The 27,720-nt window shown below is 45.0% G+C and overlaps 1 protein-coding gene across 1 annotated transcript in view; it reads right to left on the bottom strand.

Moving 5' to 3' along the window:
- Positions 1–27,720, bottom strand: part of asap2a (ArfGAP with SH3 domain, ankyrin repeat and PH domain 2a) — a 216,825-nt gene that overhangs the window by 93,165 nt on the left and 95,940 nt on the right. The window contains exon 3 of the mRNA XM_067984242.1: positions 6,072–6,217. Coding sequence (XP_067840343.1) covers positions 6,072–6,217 — 146 coding nt within the window. The remainder of the gene's footprint in view (positions 1–6,071; positions 6,218–27,720) is intronic.

Genomic DNA, 27,720 nt, shown 5'->3' with positions numbered 1-27,720 from the left:
GCTAGGGAGATAGAATATAAAAACAGGGAGGTATTGCTGCAGTTATATAAGGTATTGGTGAGACCGCACCTGGAATACTGCATACAGTTTTGGTCTCCATACTTAAGAAAAGACATACTTGCTCTCGAGGCAGTACAAAGAAGGTTCACTCGGTTAATCCCGGGGATGAGGGGGCGGACATATGAGGAGAGGTTGAGTAGATTGGGACTCTACTCATTGGAGTTCAGAAGAATGAGAGGCGATCTTATTGAAACATATAAGATTGTGAAGGGTCTTGATCGGGTGGATGCAGTAAGGATGTTCCCAAAGATGGGTGAAACTAGAACTAGGGGGCATAATCTTAGAATAAGGGGCTGCTCTTTCAAAACTGAGATGAGGAGAAACTTCTTCACTCAGAGGGTGGTAGGTCTGTGGAATTTGCTGCCCCAGGAAGCTGTGGAAGCTACATCATTAGATAAATTTAAAACAGAAATAGACAGTTTCCTAGAAGTAAAGGGAATTAGGGGTTATGGGGAGCGGGCAGGAAATTGGACATGAAGCTGAGTTCGGATCGGTCAATGCCCTGTGGGTGGCGGAGAGGGCCCAGGGGCTATGTGGCCGGGTCCTGCTCCGACTTCTTGTGTTCTTTAGATTTGTGGTTGGGATCAGATCAGCCATGATCTTATTGAATGGCGGAGCAGGCTCGAGGGGCCGATTGGCCTACTCCTGCTCCAATTTCTTATGTTCTTATGTTAATATACATGTTGCTCAGGCATACTAGGTCTCCTGCCTCTTTCTGCTGTAGTCACGGCTGTGGGCCACCCAGACACAGGGGTGCCCCTAGAAACTGCCAAAGGATACCGAGAAGCAAGCCAAAGAGGACCAAACAGCTAAGTGCCTGACATCTTGCAGTTTTTGGTGCCAGGAGGCCTTCTGGTTACTGCTCTCCGACACCAGAGACGCAGCCAGGCCGTTTTAAGGACCCGGGACAGGAAAGCCTGCTGTGCTTGGGCATTTACAGGCTCCTGTCCAGCACTGAGGCAAAGGAGGAACCAGGAAAATCATCCTTTAAGGTCATGTAATGCACTTATTGTACAATTTTCAGAAATAATCCAGTGTTCCACATCACAGTAACATTTAGTTTGTGCATAGAGTTTGCAGGTTACTTGGGAAAGGGATCAGGACTTAATATTTCACCAAGAATTATTTACTGTGGGTTTAATGAGGCATATGTGGGGTTCTGCTAATCTCATTCCTGGTCAGACATCAGGTCCTGCCTCCAAATAAATACATGGTACCACATTCCTATGGCATTTAGAAATATAATGCTGGGGAAGATGAAATAAGATGTTTTTACCGAATGTATGCCCTTTCTACCCACAGGTAACACCTTGGTTTCTTTCTTTCCATCCTTCAACCACAATCATCTCCATCAATCATACCAGGATCTTTCCCACCATTATCTCACCATCTTTTATCTCAAACGGTATCTGCAGTCACTACTGTCCTGGACTTATTTACCCCATTACTCATTCCCAACTGCTGAAATCTACCTCCTGATATACAACTGTAGATGGTAAAGTTGAATTGTGCATGATAGAATTATAGAATCATAGAAAATTTACAGCACAAACGGCGGCCATTCGGCCCATCGTGTCCGCGCCAGCCGAAAATGAGCCACCCAGCCTAATCCCACTTTCCAGCTCTTGGTCCGTAGCCTTATAGGTCATGGCACTTCAGGTGCCTATCCAGGAACTTTTAAAATAAGTTGAGGGTTTTTGCCTTTACCACCCTTTCAGGCAGTGAGTTCCAGACCCCCACTACTGTCTGGGTGAAAAAATTTCTCCTCAGGTCCCCTCTAATCCTTCGACCAATCACTTTAAATCTATGCCCCATGATTATTGACCTCTCTACTAAGGGAAATAGGTCCTGCCTATCCACTCTATCCAGGCCCCTCATAATTTTGTACTCCTCAATTAAATCACCCCTCAGCCTCCTCTGTTCCAAAGAGAACAACCAACCTATCCAATCTTTCCTCATAGCTAAAATTCTCCAGTCCTGGCAACATCCTTGTAAATCTCCTCTGTACCCTCTCTAGTGCAATCACATTCTTCCTGTAATGTGGTGACCAGAACTGTACACAGTCCTCATGCTGTGGCCTAACTAGTGTTTTATACAGTTCCAGCATAACCACCCTGCTCTTATATTCTATGCCTCGGCTAATAAAGGAAAGTATTCCATATGCCTTCTTAACCATCTTATCCACCTGTCCTGCTACCTTCAGGGATTTGTGGACATGCACTTCAAGGTTGCTCGCTTCCTCTACTCATCTCAGTATCCTTCCATTTATTGTGTACTCCCTTGCCTTGTTTCCCTCCCCAAATGCATTACCTCACACTTCTCTGGATTGAATTCCATTTGCCACTTTTCTGCCCACCTGACCAGTCTATTGATATCTTCCTGCAGTCTACAGCTTTCCTCCTCACTATCAACCACAAGGCCAATTTTTGGTATCATCTTAATCATGCCCCCTACATTTAAGTCCAAATCATTAGTATATATAACAAAAAAATGGGACCTAGTACTGAGCCCTGCGGAACCCCACTGGCAATAGCCTTCCTGTCACAAAAAGACCTGTCGACCATTGCCCTTTGCTTCTTGCCACTGAGCCAATTTTGGATCCAACTTGCCACTTTCCCTTGGATCCCATGGGTTTGTACTTTTTTGACCAGTCTGCCATGTGGGACCTTGTCAAAAACTTTGCTAAAATCCATTTAGACTACATCAAATGCACTACCCTCATTGACCCTCCTTGTTACCTCCTCAAAAAATTCAGTCAGGTTAGTCAGACACGACCGTCCCTTAACAAATCCATGCTGACTGCCCTTGATTACTCCGTGCCTTTCTAAGTGACGGTTTATCCTGTCCCTCAGAATTGATTCCAATAATTTTGCCACCACCGAGGTTAGACTAACTGGCCTGTAATTACTCAGGATAGCATGCCGGAAATCCCTAGAAAACTAACACTGAATCGGGGACAGGGACTCGATAAAATTAATATAAGTAAAGCAACAGTAATGAAGAAAATAATAGCACTAAAGAGTGACCAATCCCCAGGACGAGATGGTTTCCATCCCAGGGTTTTAAAGGAAGTAGGTGAGCACATTGCAGATGCCCTAACTATAATCTTTCAAAGTTCTCTAGATTCAGGAACTGTCCCTCTAGATTGGAAAATTGCACATGTCACTCCACTTTTTAAGAAAGGAGAGAGGGAAACCAGGGAATTATAGACCAGTTATCCTAACATCTGTTGTGGGGAAATTGCTGGAGTCTATAATTAAGGATAGGGTGACTGAACACCTCCAGAATTTTCGGTTAATCAGAGAGAGCCAGCATAGATTTGTGAAAGGTAGGTTGTGCCTGACAAACCTGATTGAATTTTTTGAAGAGGTGACTAAAGTAGTGGACAGGGGAATGTCAATGGATGTTATTTATATGGACTTCCAGAAGGCATCTGATGAGGTCCCACATAAGAGACTGTTAGCTAAGTTAGAAGCCCATGGAATAGAGGGAAAAGTACAGACTTGGTTCGGAAATTGGTTGAGCGAAAGGCGACAGACAGTAGGGATAATGGGTAGGTACTCACATTGGCAGGATGTGACTAGTGGAGTCCCGCAGGGATCTGTCTTGGGGCCTCAATTATTCACAATATTTATTAACAACTTAGATGAAGGCACAGAAAGTCTCATATCTAAGTTTGCCGATGACACAAAGATTGGTGGCATTGTAAGCAGTGGAGATGAAAACATAAAACTACAAAGCGATATTGATAGATTAGGTGAATGGGCAAAACTGTGGCAAATGGAATTCAATGTAGACAAATGTGAGGTCATCCACTTTGGACCAAAAAAGGATAGAACAGGGTACTTTCTAAATGGTAAAAAGTTAAAAACAGTGGATGTCCAAAGGCACTTAGGGGTTCAGGTACATGGATCATTGAAGTGTCATGAACAGGTGCAGAAAATAATCAAGAAGGCTAATGGAATGCTGGCCTTTATATCTAGAGGACTGGAGTACAAGGGGGCAGAAGTTATGCTGCAGCTATACAAAACCCTGGTTAGATCGCACCTGGAGTACTGTGAGCAGATCTGGGCACCGCACCTTCGGAAGGACATATTGGCCTTGGAGGGAGTGCAGTGTAGGTTTACTAGAATGATACCCGGACTTCAAGGGTTAAGTTACGAGGAGAGATTACACAAATTGGGGTTGTACTCTCTGGAGTTTAGAAGATTAAGGGGTGATCTGATCGAAGTTTATAAGATATTAAGGGGAACAGATAGGGTGGATAGAGAGAAACTATTTCCACTGGTTGGGGATTCTAGGAGTAGGGGTCATAGTCTAAAAATTACAGCCTGATCTTTCAGGAGCGAGATTAGAAAACATTTCTACACACAAGGGTGGTAGAAGTTTGGAACTCTCTTCCGCAAACGGCAATTGATACTAGCTCAATTGCTAAATTTAAATCTGAGATAGATAGCTTTTTGGCAAAGGTATTAAGGGATAGGGGCCAAAGGCGGGTATATGGAGTTAGATCACAGATCAGCCATGATCTTATCAAATGGCGAAGCAGGCACGAGGGGCTGAATGGCGTACTCCTGTTCCTATGTTCCTATCCCTTGCTCCCTCTTTAAACAATGGTACAACGTTAGCAATCCTCTGGCACCACACCTGTATCCAGTGAGGATTGGAAAATGATGGTCAGAGCCTCCGCTATTTCCTCCCTTGCTTCTTTTAACAGCCTGGGATAAATTTCATCCGGCCCTGGTGATTTATCTACTTTTTAAAGATGCTAATCCCCTTAATACTTTCTCTCTCACTAAGTTTATCCCATCCAATATTTCACACTCCTCCTCAACTACAATGTCTACATCGTCCCTTTCTTTTGTGAAGACAGACGCAAAGTATTCATTAAGAACCATACCAACATCTTCCGCCTCCACACACAGGTTTCCTTTTTGGTCTCCAATAGGTCCTACTCTTTCCTTAGTTATCTTCTTGCTCTTAATGTATTTATAAAACATCTTTGGGTTTTCCTTGATTTTACTTGCCAATATTGTTTCCTAATTTCCTTTTCAATTTCACCCCTGCATTTTTTTATACTCCTCTAAGCTTTCTGTGGTATTTAGTTCTCGGTGTCTGACATAAGCTTTCCTTTTCTGCCTTATCTTACCCTGTACGCTCCTTGACATCCAGGGGGCTCTAGATTTGGCAGCCCCACCCTTTTTCTTTGTGGGCACATGTTTACTCATGATCCAGCAATGGTGCTCACTTAAGGCCTTGAAAATAATCTACATATCTACATAATCTAATCGGTGTGTGTCTCCATCACACTTGGACACCATCATGTTTTCTGTCACTTGGCTTTAATTTGTTATTTGTTCATTGATGGGTGCAGCTTTAAGCACTAAAAGATGATTTTCTGCCTCTGTTACTACAAGATTTAGTTCCCCAATCTGGTCAACAATGATTGAAATATAAAAACTTTTCCTAGTGGGCTAATCACTGTCAGCTGGTGCCAGTAAAAATATGAATAGATATAACAGGGATTTCCAAAAAGGAATCACCAGTTGACTTCAACACCAAAGCAGTACTCACCACTAATTTTGTGTTGAAGCTGATTGGTGACTCCTGTTTGGAAGCTACCGTTCAGTCAAGTTACTACTGCTAAAACAGAGCTGTTGAGGCTAGCACTTGCCTCATCACACGTTCTATAGTAGCTTCTTTCTTTATTTTCAGAGAAAAGCATAGTTGACAGACTCCTTTGTACATCTCATAAGACTTTCAATGAAGAGGATGTTTCCTGGGGATGTCATCAGGGGAGATCCTTACATAACAGATCCATTATCTAACAATGAATACAAGGGGACTTTGCTGCTCTCTGGAACTTGAATGCACTGCTTTCCAAAATTCTGTTGTAATTACACATTCTATTTTGATACAATATTTAGGACGGCAATATGCCCAATTATAGTTGTCAAATTATTCTACTGTCGACAATTTAGATCCATAGAGATACAAGTTTACAGACTTACCAGATTTTTGAAAAGTGCAGTTAACTCTTTTGTGAAGACTGCAAACTTCAGAAAAGCTGTGCCTAGATCAGGATCATCACGGCAGACACAGTTACCGCCAAACTTCTCTAGTGCTTGTGTGTACTGTTCTTCATTTTCTACATGGCCTGCACAGAAAGAAAACTATTCACAAATCAGTAATTTCCATTCAGTCTGTGACAGTACAATAGTGACACCAGCTACTTATTACTAAATCTGGGCAATTCACCATTAAAACATGTAATTATCTTTGAAAAGTAATAATAGTCACATCAGTGGAACAAATATGAAGCTACAAAAGTAAAATTATTGCGTTATTTTAAATTATCAAATCTGATCAATTAAAAATTCCCTGATCACAAGTGCAGTTGCATTAAATTTAGGACATAAGTCAAACTTCAGTGAAAATTAATCTCTAGCCCGAAACCACTATTAACAATGCCTGAAATAAATGACAGTTCAATTAATTTGGCATGTCTATGAATATATTATCTATATTATCTAAATCATCTTATCTATATTAAAAATCTTACATCTGTGTGCACTTCCTGTCAACTTTTCCCATTACAAATTCTTATTTCCACATTCGTTATGGAAACCGCCTATGAAAACTTGTCAACTGTGTAACTATTCCCCTCCCTCTTCCCATGGAGGTGCCGTAGCATCAATACTGGCAGGAGGGTGTAAGTACAGCTGAACAAGTTTACATTTGCAGTTTCCACCATAAATGTGGACATAGGAATTTGCATTGGAATATAAAAATATTGACTTCAAAATGACAAATGAATTACATCCGCATGCTCTGGTCCAATTATCCACTACGCTCTAATACCACTTTGCCTGAAGACTACTCTTGGTCTAGATTTTACATGTGCAATATCATGGGAAAGCAACTAACACAAAAGCAATGATATTCCCACAATCAGACAGTAAATTGAATTGGAATATCACTTCTTACCAAATCAAACAATTACTACACAAGTGGATATCTGTCTGTTTGAAATTCTGGTATAAACATACTGACAACCCAATCTCTAACAATGGTTGAGAAATCATTCTGGCCTTGAAATTATACTATGGGACACAAGGGTATAAACACTTCAAGTGTTTCTCTGAATTTCCTTTTAGCAGGAGCTTTAACTCATTTGAATGACTTGCCATGTACTTCTAGCATTTTCTGCTCTTATTTCAGACTTCCATTTATTTTTAAAAAGTTAACAGTTTGGCTAAATTAGGGGAGAGAGGAAATTCAAACACATTAAGTGTTCATATGGTAACATCTCTTGGTTGAATTTCAAGACTATAATCCCTTGGGTTTGTTACTGCATCATAAAATACTCCAGACTGCACTGTCCTTTATAATATGCATAAGCATGACAATGCAACATATTTTTTGTGAAGGAGGAAGGGGGAGGCTGGTATTTTTTTAAAATCAGGAACATCGTCAGAGAACGCCCCACAATGGCCTTATTCTTAAAAACCCTTCCAAAAACACCCTTTTAAAAAAAAAATGTTATTGTGTTTACTATCTTGCAATGCTGTGTACACACCAAGCTTGTACATAAGTTTTAAAGTGTAGCAGCGAAAGGTTCATGACAACATTACAGGTATCCAGCAACCTCTGTCATGGCACTTTCCGCAGTAAATATTTGCTGTTGGTATGCAAAAAGGTCAGTTCCTTCCACGCAAAAGCAATGTCAACCCAACAAATATTCCCTTCCCTGCCTGACCCCTCCTGCTTATTCAATCTCTCCACTTCACCTCCAAACCCCCTTCAAAGTCACTCCATGCCACTCTATCAACTCTTCCCCATTTAGAATCATAGGGCGCCTGTTGTTTCGGCGCTACATGGCCTCTCCAACATCCAAGATGGCACCTTAGATGCGCACGCACGACTCCAGCGCGACGTGCACCAGACGCCATCTTGGTATAGGGATTAGCGCATGCGCAGATAACGAATGCTGGAATCATGTAAAGTAGGGAGAAAATCGCTTCAATCAGTGTGCAATGCTGATTTAAAGTGATAGACACCATTTTGGAACTTAACGCCCAACTCAACGTACAGTCTTAACCCCGACCATCTTGTGAAAGTTAAATCTGAGATTGACATAAACCATGGGTATAAAGGGATATGGGGCTAAGGCGGGTATATGGAGTTAGGTCACAGGTCCACCATGATCTCAATGAATGGTGGAACAGGCTCAAGGGCCTAAATGCCACTGCCACTTGCTGCCTCTTTATATGCGCCACCTTCTCCTGCAAGAAAGCGGAACGCGTGTTTGGGTGATGTGTCTGTCATGGTTGAATAGCTGCCAGTGGATTTTTTTTTTATTCGTTCTCGGGATGTGGGCGTCGCTGGCAAGGCCGGCATTTATTGCCCATCCCTAGCGAGATTTTTACAACTGAGTGGCTTGCTAGGCCATTTCAGAGGGCAATTAAGAATCAACCACATTGCTGTGGGTCTGGAGTCACATATAGGCCAGACCGGGTAAGGGCGGCAGGCTTCCTTCCCTAAAGGACATTAGTGAACCAGATGGGTTTTTACGACAATCCGGTAGCTTCATGGCTATCATTACTGATACTAGTATTTTAATTCCAGATTTTTAATTTAATTAATTGAATTTAAATTCGCCAGCCGCCGTGGCAGGATTTGAACTCGTGACTCTGGATTTTAGTCCAGGCCTCTGGATTACTAGCCCAGTAACATAACCACTACGCTACCGTACCCTGTATGTGGCCTGTGAGTTGTGGGTGGGTGGCTTGAAACAGTAGTAATGTGTAAGGGTGAGAGGAAGCATCTGATTGGAAGAGTTGAGTACTGTGGAAAGAGTTTGTTGATATGTGGGGAATGGGGGGGTGTAGTGCGTGGTGCAGTTGGTAGGAGACGCCACTTGACAGTTGACCTCACTCATCTTGACCACTCATGTCAAAGCATTGAACTTCTTCCTGCACTGCGTCCATGTTCATGATGCTGTGTGCCTGGCATTGACTTAGTCCTCCCACTAACTTTTAGATATATGTCCGGAGGGACTCTTGCCCCCCCCCCCCCCCCCCGGGGATATAGTATGTCCCTCCCAGTCGGGGAACACTTCAGCAGTCATGGACATTCATCCACCGACCTTCGGGTAAGCGTACTCCAAGGCGGCCTTCGAGACACACAACAACGCAAAATCGTCGAGCAGAAATTGATAGCCAAGTTCCGCACCCATGAGGACGGCCTCAACCGGGATCTTGGGTTCATGTCACGCTACACGTTACCCCACCAGCGAACAAATATTATCTGTTTTTAATATAACGGGTCAGTTGCTGTCTTTTCTATGTTTCTACCTCTCTATCTCTGTTTTTTTTTTGTTTGTTGTTTTTTTTGGTGATTTGTATATTCTGAGACCTTACAGGTAACACCTGTCTGTCTGCACACTGATTGCCTTGGCAACGGGCAGTTGAAAAAACTGTCTGTAATCACCAAGCATTGTTCTGTGAATTATAAATGCGATTTCATTTCGACATCGTTCACCTGAGGAAGGAGGAAGCCTCCGAAAGCTTGTGAATTTAAAATAAAATTGCTGGACTATAACTTGGTGTTGTAAAATTGTTTACAATCCTTCTGTCCACTTCGTGCACCAAAGTCTCTAGTGCATCAGAAGAGAACCTTGGTGCATGCACTCTCGCAGGTCTGCTACCAACTCAGATCGGCAGATTGGTGAGGTCTGGTGTGCAGATTGGAGGATGTGGGATTTAGTAGTGCGCAAACTTTATTCAATGTTTTAACATAACTCATCAGTGTGTAAATATAGGGATGGGACCTGCATCTGTGTTTTACGTGTGCGATGTCTGTTCTCTGTTTGGACAGTAGACTGTTATCTTCAGCAAATAACAGGTACCAGCTACCTTTAAGAGATTTCTAAAAAAAAATCCTCCCTTTAAGAGATTGAGCTCCCTCTGGTGGTGGAAAGTGGGAATTGCACTGATTCCATGTGGAAGGCCTGGAATGGAATGCTGATTGCAGGTAAGTCCTCTGGTGGGCTGAAACCTACGTCCTGCCTGCAGAATCAACGAAAGGTAACAGAACGGAAGGAGGCCATTTGGCCCATCGAGTCCGCGCAGGCTCTATGCACGAGCAATCCAGTTAGTCCCGCTCCCCCACCCTATTCCCTGGCCCTGCACACTATTTAGTTTCAAGTACTTGTCTAGTTCCCTTTTGAAGGCCATGATTGAATTTGCCTCCACCACTCCCTCGGGCAGTGCATTCCAGATCCTAACCACTCGCTCCTAACCTTTTGCTCTCTAACATTCGTTTGAATTGCTCCTGCTGCCATTCCCTTTTGATCTTGCTTTTAGACTGAAGAGAATGCTGCAGTGAGAGTATTTTCCTGCCTTCTTACTATGAAAGTGTAGACTATGACTATCTTGCATTCATCATTTATAAAAAAAATGCACTTACATAAGTTATGCATAAGTTACGACGATGGGCCACACCCAAAACATTAAATTATCTTTAAACTGGTTAACCTGTTGTGAACGTCTAGCATTTTCTAATTCTAGTTCAGACTTCCAGTATTCAGTTCTTTTCATCTGAATTACAACTATACTCATAAATCTAACCGGGTACATTCCACAGTCCTACCAGCAATGGATTTATTGTGTTCCATACATCATCTGTTTCTATATTTATAAATGTGCAATCCCGTTCTTTAATTGATATTATTAACTATCATTGTTGGGCATCTACTCCACATATCCACTACTCGAGTCTTGCTAAAACTTTGTTGAGGACCATAACCTCAAACAATATGTTGCTTGCAGAACACCCTCAAGGGTACCACAACACACTGCACTGTGGAGCAAACGCATGCAGGTCTGCAACTGCAATTCCCCACAGTGAGCTCCTGATTATAATCAGTACTGTAAACAGTATGCAAAGGCCTAGAGGCACACGGAGCAGTATTCAACCAAGGGCTAACGGAAGGTGGGCCACAAATGGCACTCGAGCATATTATAGATACCACTGCACTATATGGGAAAAATTCTAATCTTTCTTTTTACATAATCCTGCTAATTTTATGCTTGTGTCGTTTAGCTTTGCTATCACTGAAAGAAATTTTAAAAATTGAATTTGTAGTGTCTTTCACATCCTGAGGATGTTTCGAAATGCTTCATAGCCAATTAATTTGAAGTTGATTCATCGTTGTTATGTAGGCAGTCCCAACAACCAATTGGTGCACAGCAAAGTACATAAGCAGCAAGAGGACAAATAGCCAGTTAATCTGTTTCTCATGGTGCTGGTTGAAGGATAAATGTTGGTCAGGACACTGGGCGAACTCCCCTATTCGTCTTCAAATAGTGAAGAAGCAGATGGGGTGGGAGAATGATGCACTTATTAATTACAGTCACAATTACAGCAATAAAAAGTTTTAATTAATGGTCGTACTCAGACAGTGCCTGTCTAGGTTGAGTTTAGAAATAATAAAAGGATCTGTTACCATATAGAGAATATACCACAAACTAACAAATAGTAGGAAAGAAATGGAGGATGAGTTTTGTAGGCAATTTGGAGACATTTTAAGTAATAATAAAGTTTAATACTGGGGAACTTTGATTATCCCCAAGATAGAGTGGAATTACGCAAAAGTTTGAGGTGCAAATGCGGAGTAGTCCTTAGAATTCATCCACAACTGTTTTTTTCATCAGCATATTGCATGTCCAACCAAGAAGGATGCAGTGCTATATCTGGTTCTAAGCAAATAAGCTGGACAATAAAGCAACCTGAAGATAGGAGAGAACAGGTGGAAAATTGGCTACAACCTCATTAGATTCACATTGAAAACAGATAGTGAAAAAGAAGAATAAAAAAGTGATTAGACTGGAAATTAGCCAATTTCAGTATGATGAAAACGGTCCAGCCAAGATTGATTGATCTACCATTTTCCAACCAACCAAACAGCAGATCAGCAGTGGGTGATTTTTCGATACAAGATGGATAAGTCCTCCCCTTTTCCACCCTCCATAAACCTCAGCTCTTTTAAAACAATGCTGTCCACATCCTATCCCACACCTAATCCTGCTCACACAACACACCCGTCCTTCCTGACCTACATTGGCTACCAGCCCAACACCACAAATGTAATATTTTCATCCTTGTATTTAAATCTGCCTTACCCCTCCTCATCAATGTAACCTCGTCCAGCCACCATCCTCCTCCTCCTCTCCTTTCCCCACTCCCACCTCCCTCCAAATCTCTCTATTCCATTGACTGGCCTTTCATGCATTTCCCCTTTCACATAACAATTGGTGGTGTGCCTTCAGCCAACTAAGCCGCACTCTCTGGAGTTCCCTCCCTAAACCCCAAACCCCTAAGCCTCTCCATCCACCTCTCCTCCTTTGAGACTCTCCTTTAAAATCTGCCTCTCTTTCCAAGCTTTTGGTCACCCCTCCTAAACTCTACTTCTTTGGCTCAACATCTGTTCTCCTTATGCCTCCGTGAAACACCTTAAGACACTAATGAATCCGGATTGTTGTTGTTGGATGTCAGGTACTTGTTCCTTGACCACCTCGCCGCACTGGAGTGATGTGAGGAAGCATGTATGGGAATCCAGCCACTTATCCTGCCTTCTCACCAATATATCACTGACGCACAGCAAAGTCAGTACACGGGTACAGAGGTGGAAAGACTGTGCCATCCAGAGAAGATGGGGGAGGCCCTAATTTTAGCTTCTTCTCCCTCTCTTCTGTCCCCTTTAACACTAGCTTCTCTTTTTTCCAGCATTGCAACAAACACCCCACTGCAAAACCACAGGATTTTCCAGGGTTGCAGTGGCGAGCTCCCTCTGCAGTGTCGAAATACCACTGAGTGCCCACCCTGCATATCTAATTGAGTCTGACCCAGGAAAATGGGTCGGGGTCATGGCGGGGTTGGGGTGCAGGTCGAAGTCCTGACGCAACCCACCTCCTGTGGCGTAACCACCCCACAGAAAAATTCAGGCCATAGAGTCCATAATAAGAGATGAAATTCATCAACACTTAGAAAAGACGTGGGCTAATCGGAGACAGTCAGCGTAGATTTGTAAATGGAAGATGATGCTTAAATAATTTCATTGAATTTTTGAGAAATCAATGAGTGCAGATAAAGTGAATTCAATGGATTTTCGGAAGGCATTTGATAAGTTACTACATAAGAGGCTGGTTGTAAAGATTGAGGGGTCTTGAAGGGAACGTAGCTAAATGGATAGAAAGATGGCTTAGGGACAGAAAACGTGGAGCAAGGGTAAACAGGTCTGGGTCAGGATGTGCTGGGACCGCTTTTGCTTTCTATTTACTCAAACAATTTGGGCATAGGCACAAGGAATGGTATCAAAGTCTGCTAACACCAAATTAGGAGAATGGCAAACTGAGGTAGTATACAGGAGAGCATAGTCAGAATAGCGGATTGGGCAGATAGGTGGCAGATGGAATTCAATACCCCAGCTGTACAGATACATAGATCTTTCAACAGTGGAAGTATAGATAGAAAAGGCTACAAAAATAATAAATGGGATTCTGGGTTTTATACACAGGTGCACAGAATATAAAAGATTCTATTTTAGTTTTGATTCAATAGAATAATACCAAGAATGCAAGGATATAGTTATGAAGAAAACACAAAAAATTGCGACTTTTTCCACTGGGACAGAGAAGGTTAAAAAGGGAGTCTAATGGAGATTTTCAAAATTAGAAATGGTTTTGAGAGGGTAATGAGATTTGTTCCACTAGTTGGCAAACCTGTAACAAGGGAATATAGACTCAGGATTATCACTAGAGGAACAGAGGAAAGCCGGAAAACATTTTTTCCAGAGGGTTAGTGGACATTCACATCTCATGTTCCGAATTTCCTCATTAAAATCCATCCACTTAATGTCAAGACCGTTGAATATTAGCAACCTTCTTTATAATAGTAAACAATTTTACAACACCAAGTTATAGTCCAAAAATTTTATTTTAAAATCCACAAGCTTTCGGAGGCTTCCTCCTTCCTCAGGTGAATGTGGAACTGAAATCCTCGAACCTATCGCATTTATAAATCACAGAACAATGCCTGGTGATTACAGAGAGTCTTTTCAACTGCCCGTTGCCAAGGCAACCAAAGTGTTCAGACAGATAGGTGTTACCTACAGGGCCACCGAATATACAAACGGCCAGAACTAAAAAAATAGATGATGTGGAGATGCCAATTTAAAAAACAGAGCGAGAGAGGTAGAAACATAGAAACATCCGGAAGGAAAAGACAGCAATTGACCCGTTATATTAAAAACAGATGACATTTGTTCGCTGGTGGGGTAACGTGTAGCGTGACATGAACCCAAGATCCCGGTTGAGGCCGTCCTCATGGGTGCGGAACTTGGCTATCAATTTCTGCTCGACGAGTTTGCGTTGTCGAGTGTCTCGAAGCCCGCCTTGGAGTACGCTTACCCGAAGGTCGGTGGCTGAATGTCCTTGACTGCTGAAGTGTTCCCCGACTGGGAGGGAACCCTCCTGTCTGGCGATTGTTGCGCGGTGTCCGTTCATCCGTTGTCGCAGCGTTTGCATGGTCTTGCCAATGTACCATGCTCTGGGGCATCCTTTCCTGCAACGTATGAGGTAGACAACGTTGGCCGAGTCACAGGAGTATGAACCATGCACCTGGTGGGTGGTGTCCTCTCGTGTGATGGTGGTATCTGTGTCGATGATCTGGCATGTCTTGCAGAAGTTACCGTGGCAGGGTTGTGTGGTGTCGTGGACGCTGTTCTCCTGAAAGCTGGGTAATTTGCTGCGAACGATGGTCTGTTTGAGGTTGGGTGGCTGTTTAAAGGTGAGTAGTGGAGGTGTGGGGATGGCCATAGCGAGGTGTTCGTCGTCATTGATGACATGTTAAAGGCTGCGGAGAACATGGCGTAGTTTCTCCGCTCCAGGGAAGTACTGGACGACGAAGGGTACTCTGTTGGTTGTGTCCCGTGTTAGTCTTCTGAGGAGGTCGATGCAATTTTTCGCTGTGGCCCGTCGGAACTGTCGATCGATGAGTCGAGCGTCATATCCCGTTCCTACTAGGGCGTCTTTCAGCGTCTGTAGGTGTCCATCGCGTTCCTCCTCGTCTGAGCAGACCCTGTGTATTTGCAGGGCCTGTCCATAGGGGATGGCCTCTTTGGCATGGTTAGGGTGGAAGCTGGAAAAGTGGAGCATCGTGAGGTTGTCTGTGGGCTTGCGGTAGAGTGAGGTGCTGAGGTGCCCATCTTTGATGGTGAGTCGTGTGTCCAAGAAAGAAACTGATTCTGAGGAGTAGTCCATGGTGAGCTTGATGGTGGGATGGAACTTGTTAATGTTATCGTGTAGTCTCTTTAGTGATTCTTCGCCGTGGATCCATGGAAAGAAAATGTCGTTGATGTATCTGGTGTATAGCGTTGGTTGGAGGTCCTGTGCAGTGAAGAAGTCATGCTCGAACTTGTGCATGAAAATGTTGGCGTATTGGGGTGCGAATGTGGTCCCCATGGCTGTTCCGTGTGTTTGGGTAAAGAACTGGTTATCGAAGGTGAAGACGTTGTGATCCAGGATGAAGCGGATGAGTTGTAGGATGGCGTCTGGAGATCGGCTGTTGTTGGTGTTGAGTATTGATGCAGTCGCAGCAATGCCGTCATCGTGGGGGATACTGGTGTAGAGTGCCGAGACGTCCATCGTGGTGAGAAGTGTTCCTGGTTCAACTGGTCCGTGGGTACTGAGTTTTTGTAGGAAGTCTGTAGTGTCGCGACAGAAGCTGGGGGTTCCCTGTACGATGGGTTTCAGGTTATAGAGTTAGAGTCATAGAGTTATACAGCACGGATAGAGGCCCTTCGGCCCATCGTGTCCGCGCCGGCCATCAGACCCTGTCTACTCTAATCCCATATTCCAGCATTTGGTCCGTAGCCTTGTATGCTATGGCATTTCAAGTGCTCATCCAAATGCTTCTTGAATGTTGTGAGGGTTCCTGCCTCCACAACCCTTTCAGGCAGTGAGTTCCAGACTCCAACCACCCTCTGGGTGAAAAAGTTCTTTCTCAAATCCCCTCTAAACCTCCCGCCTTTTACCTTGAATCTATGTCCCCTTGTTATAGTACCCTCAACGAAGGGAAAAAGCTCCTTAGTATCCATCCTATCTGTGCCCCTCATAATTTTGTACACCTCAATCATGTCCCCCCTCAGCCTCCTCTGCTCCAAGGAAAACAAACCCAATCTTCCCAGTCTCTCTTCATAGCTGAAGCGCTCCAGCCCTGGTAACATCCTGGTGAATCTCCTCTGCACCCTCTCCAAAGCGATCACATCCTTCCTGTAGTGTGGCGACCAGAACTGCACACAGTACTCCAGCTGTGGCCTAACCAGTGTTTTATACAGCTCCATCATAACCTCCTTGCTCTTATATTCTATGCCTCGGCTAATAAAGGCAAGTATCCCATATGCCTTATTTACCACCATATCTACCTGTTCCGCCGCCTTCAGGGATCTGTGAACTTGCACACCAAGATCCCTCTGACCCTCTGTCTTGCCTAGGGTCCTCCCATTCATTGTGTATTCCCTTGCCTTGTTAGTCCCTCCAAAGTGCATCACCTCGCACTTTTCCGGGTTAAATTCCATTTGCCACTGTTCCGCCCATCTGACCAACCCATCTGTATCGTCCTGCAGACTGAGGCTATCCTCCTCGCTATTTACCACCCTACCAATTTTTGTATCATCAGCGAACTTACTGATCATACCTTTTACATTCATATCCAAGTCATTAATGTAGACCACAAACAGCAAGGGACCCAGCACCGATCCCTGTGGTACCCCACTGGCCACAGGCTTCCAGTCACAAAAACAACCTTCGACCATCACCCTCTGCCTTCTGCCACTAAGCCAGTTTTGTATCCAAAGTGCCAAGGCACCCTGGATTCTATGGGCTCGTACCTTCTTGACCAGTCTCCTGTGGGGGACTTTATCGAAGGCCTTACTGAAATCCATGTATACCACATCCACTGCGTTACCCTCATCCACACGCCTAGTCACCCCCTCAAAAAATTCAATCAAATTAGTCAGACATGATCTTCCCTTGACAAAGCCATGTTGACTATCCCTGATTAATCCTTGCTTCTCCAAGTGGAGACTAATTTTGTCCTTCAGAATTTTTTCCAATAATTTTCCTACCACTGATGTTAGGCTCACTGGCCTGTAGTTCCCCGGTTGCCCTCGATGTATCCAGAGTGGTTCTCACACAGGGTTCCGTTGCCTGATACGATAGGACGTCCGGGTGTGTTGGCTTTGTGTATCTTTGGGAGGCAGTAGAAGTCTCCCACGCGGGGAGAAAGTGGGATGAGAGCGCTGTTGGCCAGAGGCTGTAGAAGACTGCTGAGCTGGATTCAAAGTGCTAACAAAGACACTGACCTTTTGAACTGAGGTGACCTGGAGTTCAGTCACTGGTCTGAACTGGCCAGAACCGGTTTGAATTCGTTCCGCTTCTTACAGAGACAAAGGGACGGTGTGCTACCTGAGCTCTTGGAACAGAGCCAATCAGGGGATGACATTGGTCACTCCAGCAACTCTGAGCCAACCGGAGAAGACAGCATCGTTCGAAAAGACAGACTTGGGGAATAAAAACTGAGGAGTTGCTGGCTTGGAGTCAGTGTGTGTGTCTTTGTTTGTTTGTGAGCAAGAGAGAGAGAGTGTGTGTGTGTGTGTGTGTGTGTGTGTGTGTTTTTTTGTTGGTGTGTCTTTGTTTGTGAAGGAGACTCTGGAAACTAACCCTCGTGGAAGTCGGAACCCTGCGTCAAGGACGTGGAGACGACGTCGGGAGTAAGAGGGAGAATTGCCTGGCCAGCAGCGTCTCTCTTTTCCGGGTAATATAATATCCTTTCTATTCTGGGACCACTCTGGGAGTGTCGTCAGGAAACCTAGTGGGTGTGCGTTTAAAGCTTGATACTCGGGGAGTATTAATAGAGAAACCTAGTGGGTGTGCGTTTAAATCCTAGTTTGAGTATAAACCTGTATAACCTGCTGTAAACTACATGCCTATATCTAACTAGACGTATAAGCAGTATGTACATGATCTAATAACGTTAATAAAGCGAATTGAGAATTAAGAGAGAATTGACTCTTCCTCTGTGTACTAAGCTAAAACCGTTAACCGGTGACTTCCGGTCAACAGCGCGTAGGATGCTTTGAAGGTCTGGATCAAAGGTCTTGATCAGTTTGTTGAGCTGGTGGGTGTGTTCTTTGGTCGGATCTGTGGGTAACCGTCTGTAGTGTTCCTGGTTGTCCAGTTGTCGGTATGCTTCTTTGCAATAGTCCGTTCCGTTCTGTACGACTATGGCTCCTCCTTTGTCCGCTGGTTTGATGACGATGTTGCGGTTGGTCTTGAGAGCGTTGATGGCGTTGCGTTGTGCTCGGGTGACATTCTGGACTGTCTTCCGAGTGCGGCTGATGAATCTGACATTGACGCATTTCCTGACAGCTTGAGCATACATGTCAACCTTAGGGCAGCGACCCTCCGGAGGAGTCCAGTTTGACTCTTTCCTCTTCGGTTGCTGTACCGTGGATCCCTCTGTCTGCTGTTCCGGATCGTTGATTGTCTCATTGGGTTCGCTGCTGGAATTTTGGGGTTTGTGGAAGAATTCCTGGAGCCTCATTCTCCTGATGAATTCCTCTGTGTCCGCCGCGAGACTAATGGGGTCCATTTTGATAGTGGGGCAGAAATTGAGCCCTCGGCTGAGAACTTCGATTTCGTCTGGTGGAAGGGTGTGGTCGGACAAATTGACGATAGACTTCCCTGTGGTTGCAACCGTGGTACCAGGGGAAGCTTGGTCGATGCTGGTGGTGATGCAGAGTTTCTCAAGCTTCCTGCTCTTGGTTTTCATGTAGGCAGTCACTTAACTTCGTGTCAATGACAAATGTTATACTATTACTACAGGTAACCTTCTCCACATACTAACAAATTGTTTCAACAAATCGACCCAGAACAAACTCTTCTAAATACAATACTTGCTGCCCCTCCCCCATAATTGTATGGAATCTTACAACACCAGGTTATAGTCCAACAGTTTTATTTGACTATAACCTGGTGTTGTAAGATTCCTTACATTTGTCCACCCCAGTCCATCACCAGCATCTCCACATCATGCCTCCCCCATAACAGAGCTTTCTCTGTTTATACTCATCTTCTGCTTGCTATTGTCAAGTCAGTTTTCAATCTTTCATTAACCCCACAAGTAATCTCTCTCAAACTGCCTCACACGTGGAACTTTATTAAATGGCTTCTGAAAATTAAAGTCAAATTCTATTTACTGGTTAGCCTTCATCCTTGGATTTAATTACCTCCTCAAAGAACTACGAGATCCACTCCTATCTGCCCTGCTATTAGCACAACAGGCAGAAACCATTTGAACTTGGCGAGACATCAGGGAAATTAAGTGTAGCGTTCAATAACCAAAAGATTTTAATATTGCATACAATGCTCTTCTGTTTGTTCAAGAGCCCAGAGCAAGCGCTCTTGACCTAGTGTGAATCTTTCTTGGCCATTTGTGGTTGCATAATTAACCAGGAGTTGGAGGTACTACTGCTAAATACTAACTGACACTAGTACAGTACCTCCTGTTAAAAGGAGTGAGGCAGGACTCAAAACTCAAGGATCATCTTTTCACCCAACAAGAGCTCTTTTATATAGGATTAAGTGCTAGCCTAATGCTACTGTCTCCTAGCATATGAGTCACCCGAAGCCAGCGACAAACCATGGATTCATCAAGGCCGGCAGCTGAGAAGAGCAGTGTTTGTTTGCCAGGTCTTCCTTGCATAAAATAGGAGGAATGAGAGAAAAAAAAGAGGGCAAGAGAAAATGGGGGCAGGGGTGCTTGACAGAGGGGGGCAGGGGTGCTTGAGGGAAGGGGAGGGAATAGAAAATGTGAGCGCGCAATTCTCAAACAGAAGTAGAGAAGGAAAGGGTGAGGATATCAGGGGTAACATTCTAACAGAAACAAATCCATTTGGAGTGCTGAAAACATGCTGCACAGAACAAGAGCCCGCTGGAAGGCAGAGATCTACAGAAACACACACACTTAAATAGAGTAGTGCAATATTGGATGCCCAAGGATTTTTATTATTAATTCAGTATCTTCCATAAATTACTGGAGACCAGGAGGCCAATTTTCAGATGGCAGAGCGGGTGCATTGGGGGCTCCTAAAATTGTAGAAATCCGGAGAGGGTTCGGAGCCTGGCTCCAACCCACTGACTTCCGGGTTCCCCAGTGATGCGTTCGGGTGCACTCGCACCTCCCAAATGCAGGACTCCCACAGGCAATTAAAGCCAGCGGGATGATGATTTACATACCTTGACAGATAGTAAAGGTACTTGAGATACCTCATTGAGTAGACATTTTGGCTGGGGTGCAATTTTGAAGGATCCTCAGCATGTTTCCTGTGCTGTGGGAAACACTCCCTATTGGAACAGACGTGTTTCAGCCAGCAGCCAATAGGCGATGCAAATGATTATTTGACAGGTGGGGAGAAAAGCTAATTTATTGCAGCAGGGCACTCTGTCACTTCAGACAAAGTTTTGGCTGCAACACCTTTGTCTTTCCACTCAAAATTCTTACTTTCCACCCAAAACTCTGCTGCGCAAACACATTTACCTACTTTGCGGACCCCCTCAAACTCACACCGTCAGGATGGGGGTGCCATGGCTGCATTCATCACTTCATCCGAGGACGGGCAACATCACCAGCCTTGCCAGGCATGGCGTCCACCTCCGCCACGTGGAGCTCCACAACACAGTGCTGCACCACAGGCACCTGCACAAGAGCACGGAGAGCAACAGAGAGAGTGATGTCGCAGGAGGCTCTACCCTCGCAACAGCATCTACAGACCAAGGCTCAGTTTCCTGGACTTCTCTTAGGAGCAGTGCATATGGAGGCTCAGAGCCAGTCGCCAGGTAGTTGCAGACACCTGCAGCCTCCTTCATGCCGAGCTGCTCTCGGCTGGGCCGAGCAGCATCTCCTTACCTGTCACTGTCAAAGTCACCACTGCCCTCAACTTCTTCGCTTCCGGATCGTTCCAGGGTGCCACTGGGGACATCGCCAGGGTCTCTAAGTCGTCTGCACACAAGTGCATAAGGCAGGTCACCGACGGCTTGTTTCGCAGGGCCTCACACTACATCAGCTTCCCCATGGACGACCTCAGCCAGATGGAGAGGGCAGTGGGATTCCACGCAGTGGCTGGCTTCCCACGGGTGCAGGGTGTAATCGATTGCACCCATATAGCAATAAGAGGACCTCCAAACGAGCCAGGACTGTTCATCAACAGGAAGGGCTATCACTCCAACACTGGGTGCTGGACGCATTATAGTCATAACATGGCACAACAGAGAGGGGTGCCGCTTGAGGTGGCCCCATCCACATCTGCCACCCATTGCCATTGAGGAGGAAGAGCAACCCATGGGCAGAGCAGCGGCTCACCTGGCTGCTCGTCAGGCCAGAGAGTCACTTATATGTGAATGGTTCTCCTAACATCAGACAGTGTGAAGAGTCCAGGCCTCTCCACCTGGACAGAGCAGCGGCCACACCAGCACCCACCCCCTCCCTGCACAAAACAGTCCTGCAACTACACATACACCCACTGTAGAGTGACCCAATGGGTGGCATCAAGTGTGGGCGTTCATGGTGAACCTCATGAAAGGGCCTTATTACAAAAGCCAATCAAGAATGGCCAAGACGTGGCAGTAATGGTGACAATAATATTTAGCGTGCGTTGGACAAAAAGCAAATATAAATAAAAAAACATGACCAACCATCAAACACCCTTGTGCATCCCCTTTGTGCTTACAAAACCTTTGCCTTTCGCTTCCGACTACTTCTACGTGGTGCATTCCCCGTGGCTGCAGCAGAGGTAGTGACAGGTTGCTCTTGTTCATGCCCTTACCGAGTTGATGCTTTGGGCCTACGCCCTCTGGATTTCGATGTCCGTGAGGGCCCCTCCAAAGACTGTTCCACCTGCACCTGTGGAGGGGCAGACTCGGCCACCTGGAGAGGAGGCAGCATTGCGGTTACTGGTTGAGAGGGGGGCAATGGGTAAGACGTGGAGGCACTTTGCTTGGCATCCCCACTTCCATGTCCCCTTTCGCCTTCATCCCTCCCCAGGACCAGGCCCACACCACTCCTACCACTCTGCTGGACGACAGTTTGGAGGGCACGTGTGAAGCCTTGTAAGACCAGTGCTAGAGTATCTGCCTGCCTGTTTAAGGCGGCAGAATGTTTTTCACCCCGAGTCCAAAGGGCCGTTCTCAGGGCCTGAACTGACTCATTTGCGAGCCATGCTTGAAGCTCCATGGAGGATAGCCTTTCCTCCATCGCAGACATTCCTGCACTTACCTGTGACACTTACTCAGAGATGCCCTCACGTCCCTGTGATAGTATCTCAGATGCCCTCCCTTACCTGTGGCACCATTCCACTCGTGCAGGAGTTGGATTCCTCCATTCTCTGCATTATTGTGGAGAGTGCACGTGGCACCTGTTCCAGCACCTCCCAAATGTGCTGCTGCCCCTCGATCATTCTCCTTTTCATGAATGGCCCCCAGGGTTCAGCATCTGTGTCCAGCTGAGCTGAGCCTGGAGAAGAGTGCTCCCACCGACACAGACTGTCCACAGCTGCCCCTGCCACCAGTGTCTGCTCGTGCTCACATGTGTGGTAACTCACCATGTGCAACCCCAACTAACTGAAGAAGGGGACCCACCAAGGTGTGTGTATCTGCACTGGTGGATGGCTCACTCGCTCAGATGTGACGGTGCACCCTCAGAGGCTGGCAGGTCCTCTGAGGAATCGCCCTCCACCATCAGAGCGGTTGCTGAAGGCCCTGTAAGAGAACAGAAGGCAATATTAAGCATGATGACAGATTGAGGTGCTGAAGATGGTGAGGTGCATGTTAACATCAATTGATATTGTGTATGCTGAATGTTAAAGTTCTGTCACCAGACGTTTGTCGGGTGCTAGTCTCGGTGTCCCCAACGGACAGGCCTTCGAGGGTGTGGCTCAGCGGCGCCTGCTGCTCCGCGTCTGTGAGCAGGACTACCTGTTGCGGCCCCCCTCCGGTCCTCGCCCCCTCCCATACATTCTTGGCTCTCTTCTCCTACAAGGGGAGACAGTAGGGACGCGTGAGTGAGCGATGGTGATGTGGCCAACCGCTGAATGCATTGGTTTGGGTGCGGCTGATGCTGCATTAGGCTGACCCTAATGCAGCATCAGAGGGTGAGTATGAGACAGAGCCATGACATTGTACGAGGATTGGGTAGAGTAGTAGGGTGAGTACTGGGGAGGTGAGGAAGTGGTGAGGAAGTGCAGGTAAGTTCAGGATGAGCTTTGAGTGGGTGTGATATAGTGTTGGCAATGCAGAATGAGTTGGGGGAGAGGGGCGGTGATGTGGAAGACGGTATGTAGCAGGATGAGTAAGTGTACTCACTTTGGCTGACCCAGTTAGGTCTTTGAAGCGCTTCCTGCACTGGATCCAGGTGCAGGAGATGTTGTTGCTGCTGGTGACCTCCTCTACCACCTCAAGCCAGGCCTTCTTGGTGGCAGAGGCAGGCTATTTCCTCCCGTCCGCCGGGTAAAAGACATCCCTCCTCCTCCTCCTCACCCCATCCAGTAGCACCTGGAGTGGGGCATCACTGAATCTAGGAGCAGCCTTTCCCCTGGGCTGCTCCATTGTGCTATTTGGGTGTTTCCTCCAGGAGCAGCCATTGGAGGACTGTCCTTTAAATAGAGCTCCTCCAGCTGACAGCCTGTGATGCGGTTGCGTAGTCCGCCGTCCGCCCGCTGCGCAGGTTTTCGACGGCAAACCCAAAAGCCACGTTAAGTGGCTCTAATTTACCCACAATCGCGTGGGCAACTGACAGATTTTACTGGGCGAGTTACCCACGCGTCCAATTGCCCCTCACCCCCACCCCCGCCGCCATCCTGCCTCCCCGCTAATATCAGGGCCCAGTACTCAGTAGTACTCAAATCAAGGAGGAGAAATGTTGTAAAAAGGTAGGGAAAGGGCAGAAATACTAGTTGTCAGGGTAGACCTGTAAAATACTGTCATCTATCGCAGCCAAGTCCAAACAGTAGCGTTTGGTGAAGGTGTGTGGGTTATTCCAATCACGGATTTGCAGTTATAACAAGTTGCATTTATATTGCGCCTTTAACATAGTAAAGATGTCCCACGGTGCTTATCAGGAGCGTTATCAAACAAAATTTGACACTGAGCCACATAATGAGATAAAAGGACAAGTGACCAAAAGCTTGGTCAAAGAGGTAGGTTTAAAAGGAGCATCTTAAAGGAGGAGAGGTAAGAGAGCCGGAGAGGGAATTCCAGAGCCTTAGGGCTTAGGCAGCTGAAGGTTCAGCCGCCTATAGTGGAGCGATTAAAATTGGGGATGGGCAAGAGGCCAGATTTGGAAGAGCACAGATCTGAGGGTTGTAGGGCTGGAGGAGGTTGAAAACATAATATAAACATTGGACATCTACTTCAAGGATGCTCATAGGGCAGCTGCAGAATGGATGAAGTGACCTTTCACATAGGCAATGGGTTTTACCAAGATCCTGGACTAATAAATACAGAAAGCTAATGCTCTGCAAGCACAAACTTAATGGGTTAGATTTTCCAACTCAAATTTGTCAGCAGGCAGATTTTAAGAGAGACTGAATTTTTGTCCTGAATAAAAATACAATACATTATTTGGCAGGAAACCTGAATTTGTTCAAAGTGTTTTTTATAACAGGGTATCAGATGACAACTGATGTGTGGCTGTTACTAACCCTTGCAAGATGAAACCAGAGCAACAAAGAGTTCCATAACAAGTTTCTGAGTTCACTCGAGCTACAAAGCTCAAAAGGAAGACATATTAATTTAAAAATCAGCAAACTGACATCCCAATGAGGGCTCAGAGATGTCCGTTGTAATTTAGTTTCTTACTTATTTTCATGAAATGGGAGGCAAGAAGTGCTTTCCTAATAAACCTGATCCCAATTTATGTCAGACTACAGTTCTGTGAAGTGCCTTGGGATGTTTTACTACATTAAAGATGCTATTTAAATGCAAGCTTTTGTCGTTGATGATCTAAGGCTATGGAAGACTGTAATTGCAAGTACATGAACACATATGGAGTTGGGTATCAATCACAGATAAACAAGATGTCAGGAAGATAGTAAACCATAAGAGAGAAGAATAATGTCTTTAGAACAACACCATCACACAAACTTTTTCCACTTGGTGCTCGGTTAGTGGATAGTTTATTCGAGACAAGCAATGTGTCCATTATAGATGCTTTGGGTAATTGGATCCTCTTCATAGCTATGCTGTCAAATAGAAGCTGTCTGCATGTAGAATCCAACCTGACAGCTGAGCAAGAAGGTCTTTCCTCTGAGATGGAGAGAATTGGGCAGGCAGGTTCAACACCAGGATGGTCCAAGAACCAATCTGCAAGACCAACAAAGGATTGGAAGAATCACTTTTGCTTGGATTCTCTGTAGCACCTTGGAGTATAGAGGAAGCAAATACAGAAACATTTGTCTCCAAGAGAAAGATCATTCAGCCTCTTTGCTGAGTTGTCCTCAGTGTTTGATGAGAAACGAGAGTTGGTGATTGTTCAGGTGATTTTAATATGAGCCCACTGCTTCCCACAGCATGTGTTATGTAAAAAGAACAGATTTCATGGTTGATCCACAAAAATTAAAATTTTATATAATGCAAACCAATACCACATTCCATAATACAGCATGGCTGCCTGTGTCCTGAATTCACCTCATTTACATTCAGTCCAGTTTCTCAGCAATGATGCAACGTGTACAATTTCACATGGATGCACAGTTGTTCAAATGTCACATTAACAACTGAGATTAGTCTATCCTCAGTCAGAATAAAATGGTGGCCCTGGCAACCAACAGTGGCAACAGCTGTCATTTATATTTACCACCAACAGCACTTCACCTCCAGAGGCAGAAAGCAAAGCTACTTTGTGAGATAGAATTCTGCACCTCCAAAATTACAATATGCTACCTCATTTATATTCCAATGCTATTTCCAAATAAAAGAAATATTTTTTCTTACATCCAAGATTTTGTCTCTCTCTCTTCTCAAGATGATTTATTTATCCTGAGTTAGTTTCACAAAAGGCAACATCATTCTGGTACTTTGCCAAAATTGACATTCATCAAGCTTGGATAGTGTGCACTCACTGCTTATTCAACTGTGGGGGCCATCAGACCGAAGCCTAATTCTGTCTCCACTTGTTATAACCACATTTCCAACTGAGTGACAGAATAATGATCAGGCACTATGATGCTTTATTCTATCTTAGAGTGCTGCTGCTGATGGCAGGCCCAATTTCAGCTACAGCACAGTAAACTAAACAAGGTGGCACAGGGTCGCCAGAGAGTACAAGACCCAGCTGAAGAGATTCTTGTGAACACCTCCAGAGGCAACACAGCATCAATGGCAGTTAAAAATTACAAATCAGAAGTACAAGGAGTGATATTTTCTGGCTGCCAGAAGGATGAGGAGCCCACCCATGCAGGCCAGCAATACATTTTTTTCAGTCACTTCCATAACCATAGGAAAATTCTAACAGTCAAGAACAGGAAAAAAGGTCACAAACCTCTGGGTGCTGAAGGAAGAAAATTTGCAGCTGATCATTAGTTTCCAAAGAACAAGATTATGCCCACAGTATCCGCAAGAGCATAGAAGGATGAACAAAAACCAATTTGAAACGGCTGTGATGGGCAGGGAATGTGTGCCATATCCATACCTTCAGAGGCAATGGAATGAACCAGTCACATTTTCTTGGGTTTAGCATCCAAAGTTACTCATGTAAGCCAACCTCATGACCCCTGTGATCCAGAGTGGAACGCAGGAACAAAAGTAGGCCATTCAGCAACTCAAAACTGTTCCATCATTCTGTTAGACCAACAACTGTACCTCAACTCAACGTCCCCAATGTCATAACTCATGCAGCTCAACCACATGTTACAAAACAGCATTGGCAGAGGCCTGGAAATAGGAGTTGAATCAAATCTTTCAACTGGGGAATAGTATATGGCAACCTTGGAAGGAGGACATGCCGAAATAATATAATTTAATATTCATGCCGTAATGTGTAAACTGTCCAACAACTTGTGGCGAGGAAGAGATACCCTGTGAATTGCGAATCGCCACAAGTTGCTGGACGATTTGCGCTGCTCTGCCGTTAGCCTCGCAAAAATGGCAGCTCACCCTCAACCTCCCCGTGAGTTTCAAGAAATTGCTACATTTGCATATTAATTTCCAATTAAACTCGCCATAGAAAGTTAAGGCTGGTACTTATCATTAAAAAGGCACTTACATTGTTGTTAAGATTTATGTACCTACAATGCCGCTTAACCTCTTTGGCCCAGAAAGGGAACAATCTAAATAGTGGACTCTCATTCCTATATGTAGTAAATTGTTGTTAGAGATTTAACAACCTGGTGTTCCATAGGGATCGATGCTGGGACCGCTGTTGTTTACAATTTTCGTTAACAATTTGGATTCGGGAATCGGAAGTACATTTTCAAAATTTGCGGACGACACCAAATTGGGGGGTGTAGTTAATACAAAGGAAGAATGTGTCAAAATGCAAGAGGAC

This window comes from Heptranchias perlo, chromosome 5 (assembly GCF_035084215.1).
Source record: "Heptranchias perlo isolate sHepPer1 chromosome 5, sHepPer1.hap1, whole genome shotgun sequence".
Lineage (NCBI taxonomy): Eukaryota > Metazoa > Chordata > Chondrichthyes > Hexanchiformes > Hexanchidae > Heptranchias > Heptranchias perlo.
The sequence above is the reverse complement of the archived record's forward strand: the minus strand, read 5'-3'. Positions and strand labels throughout refer to the sequence as shown.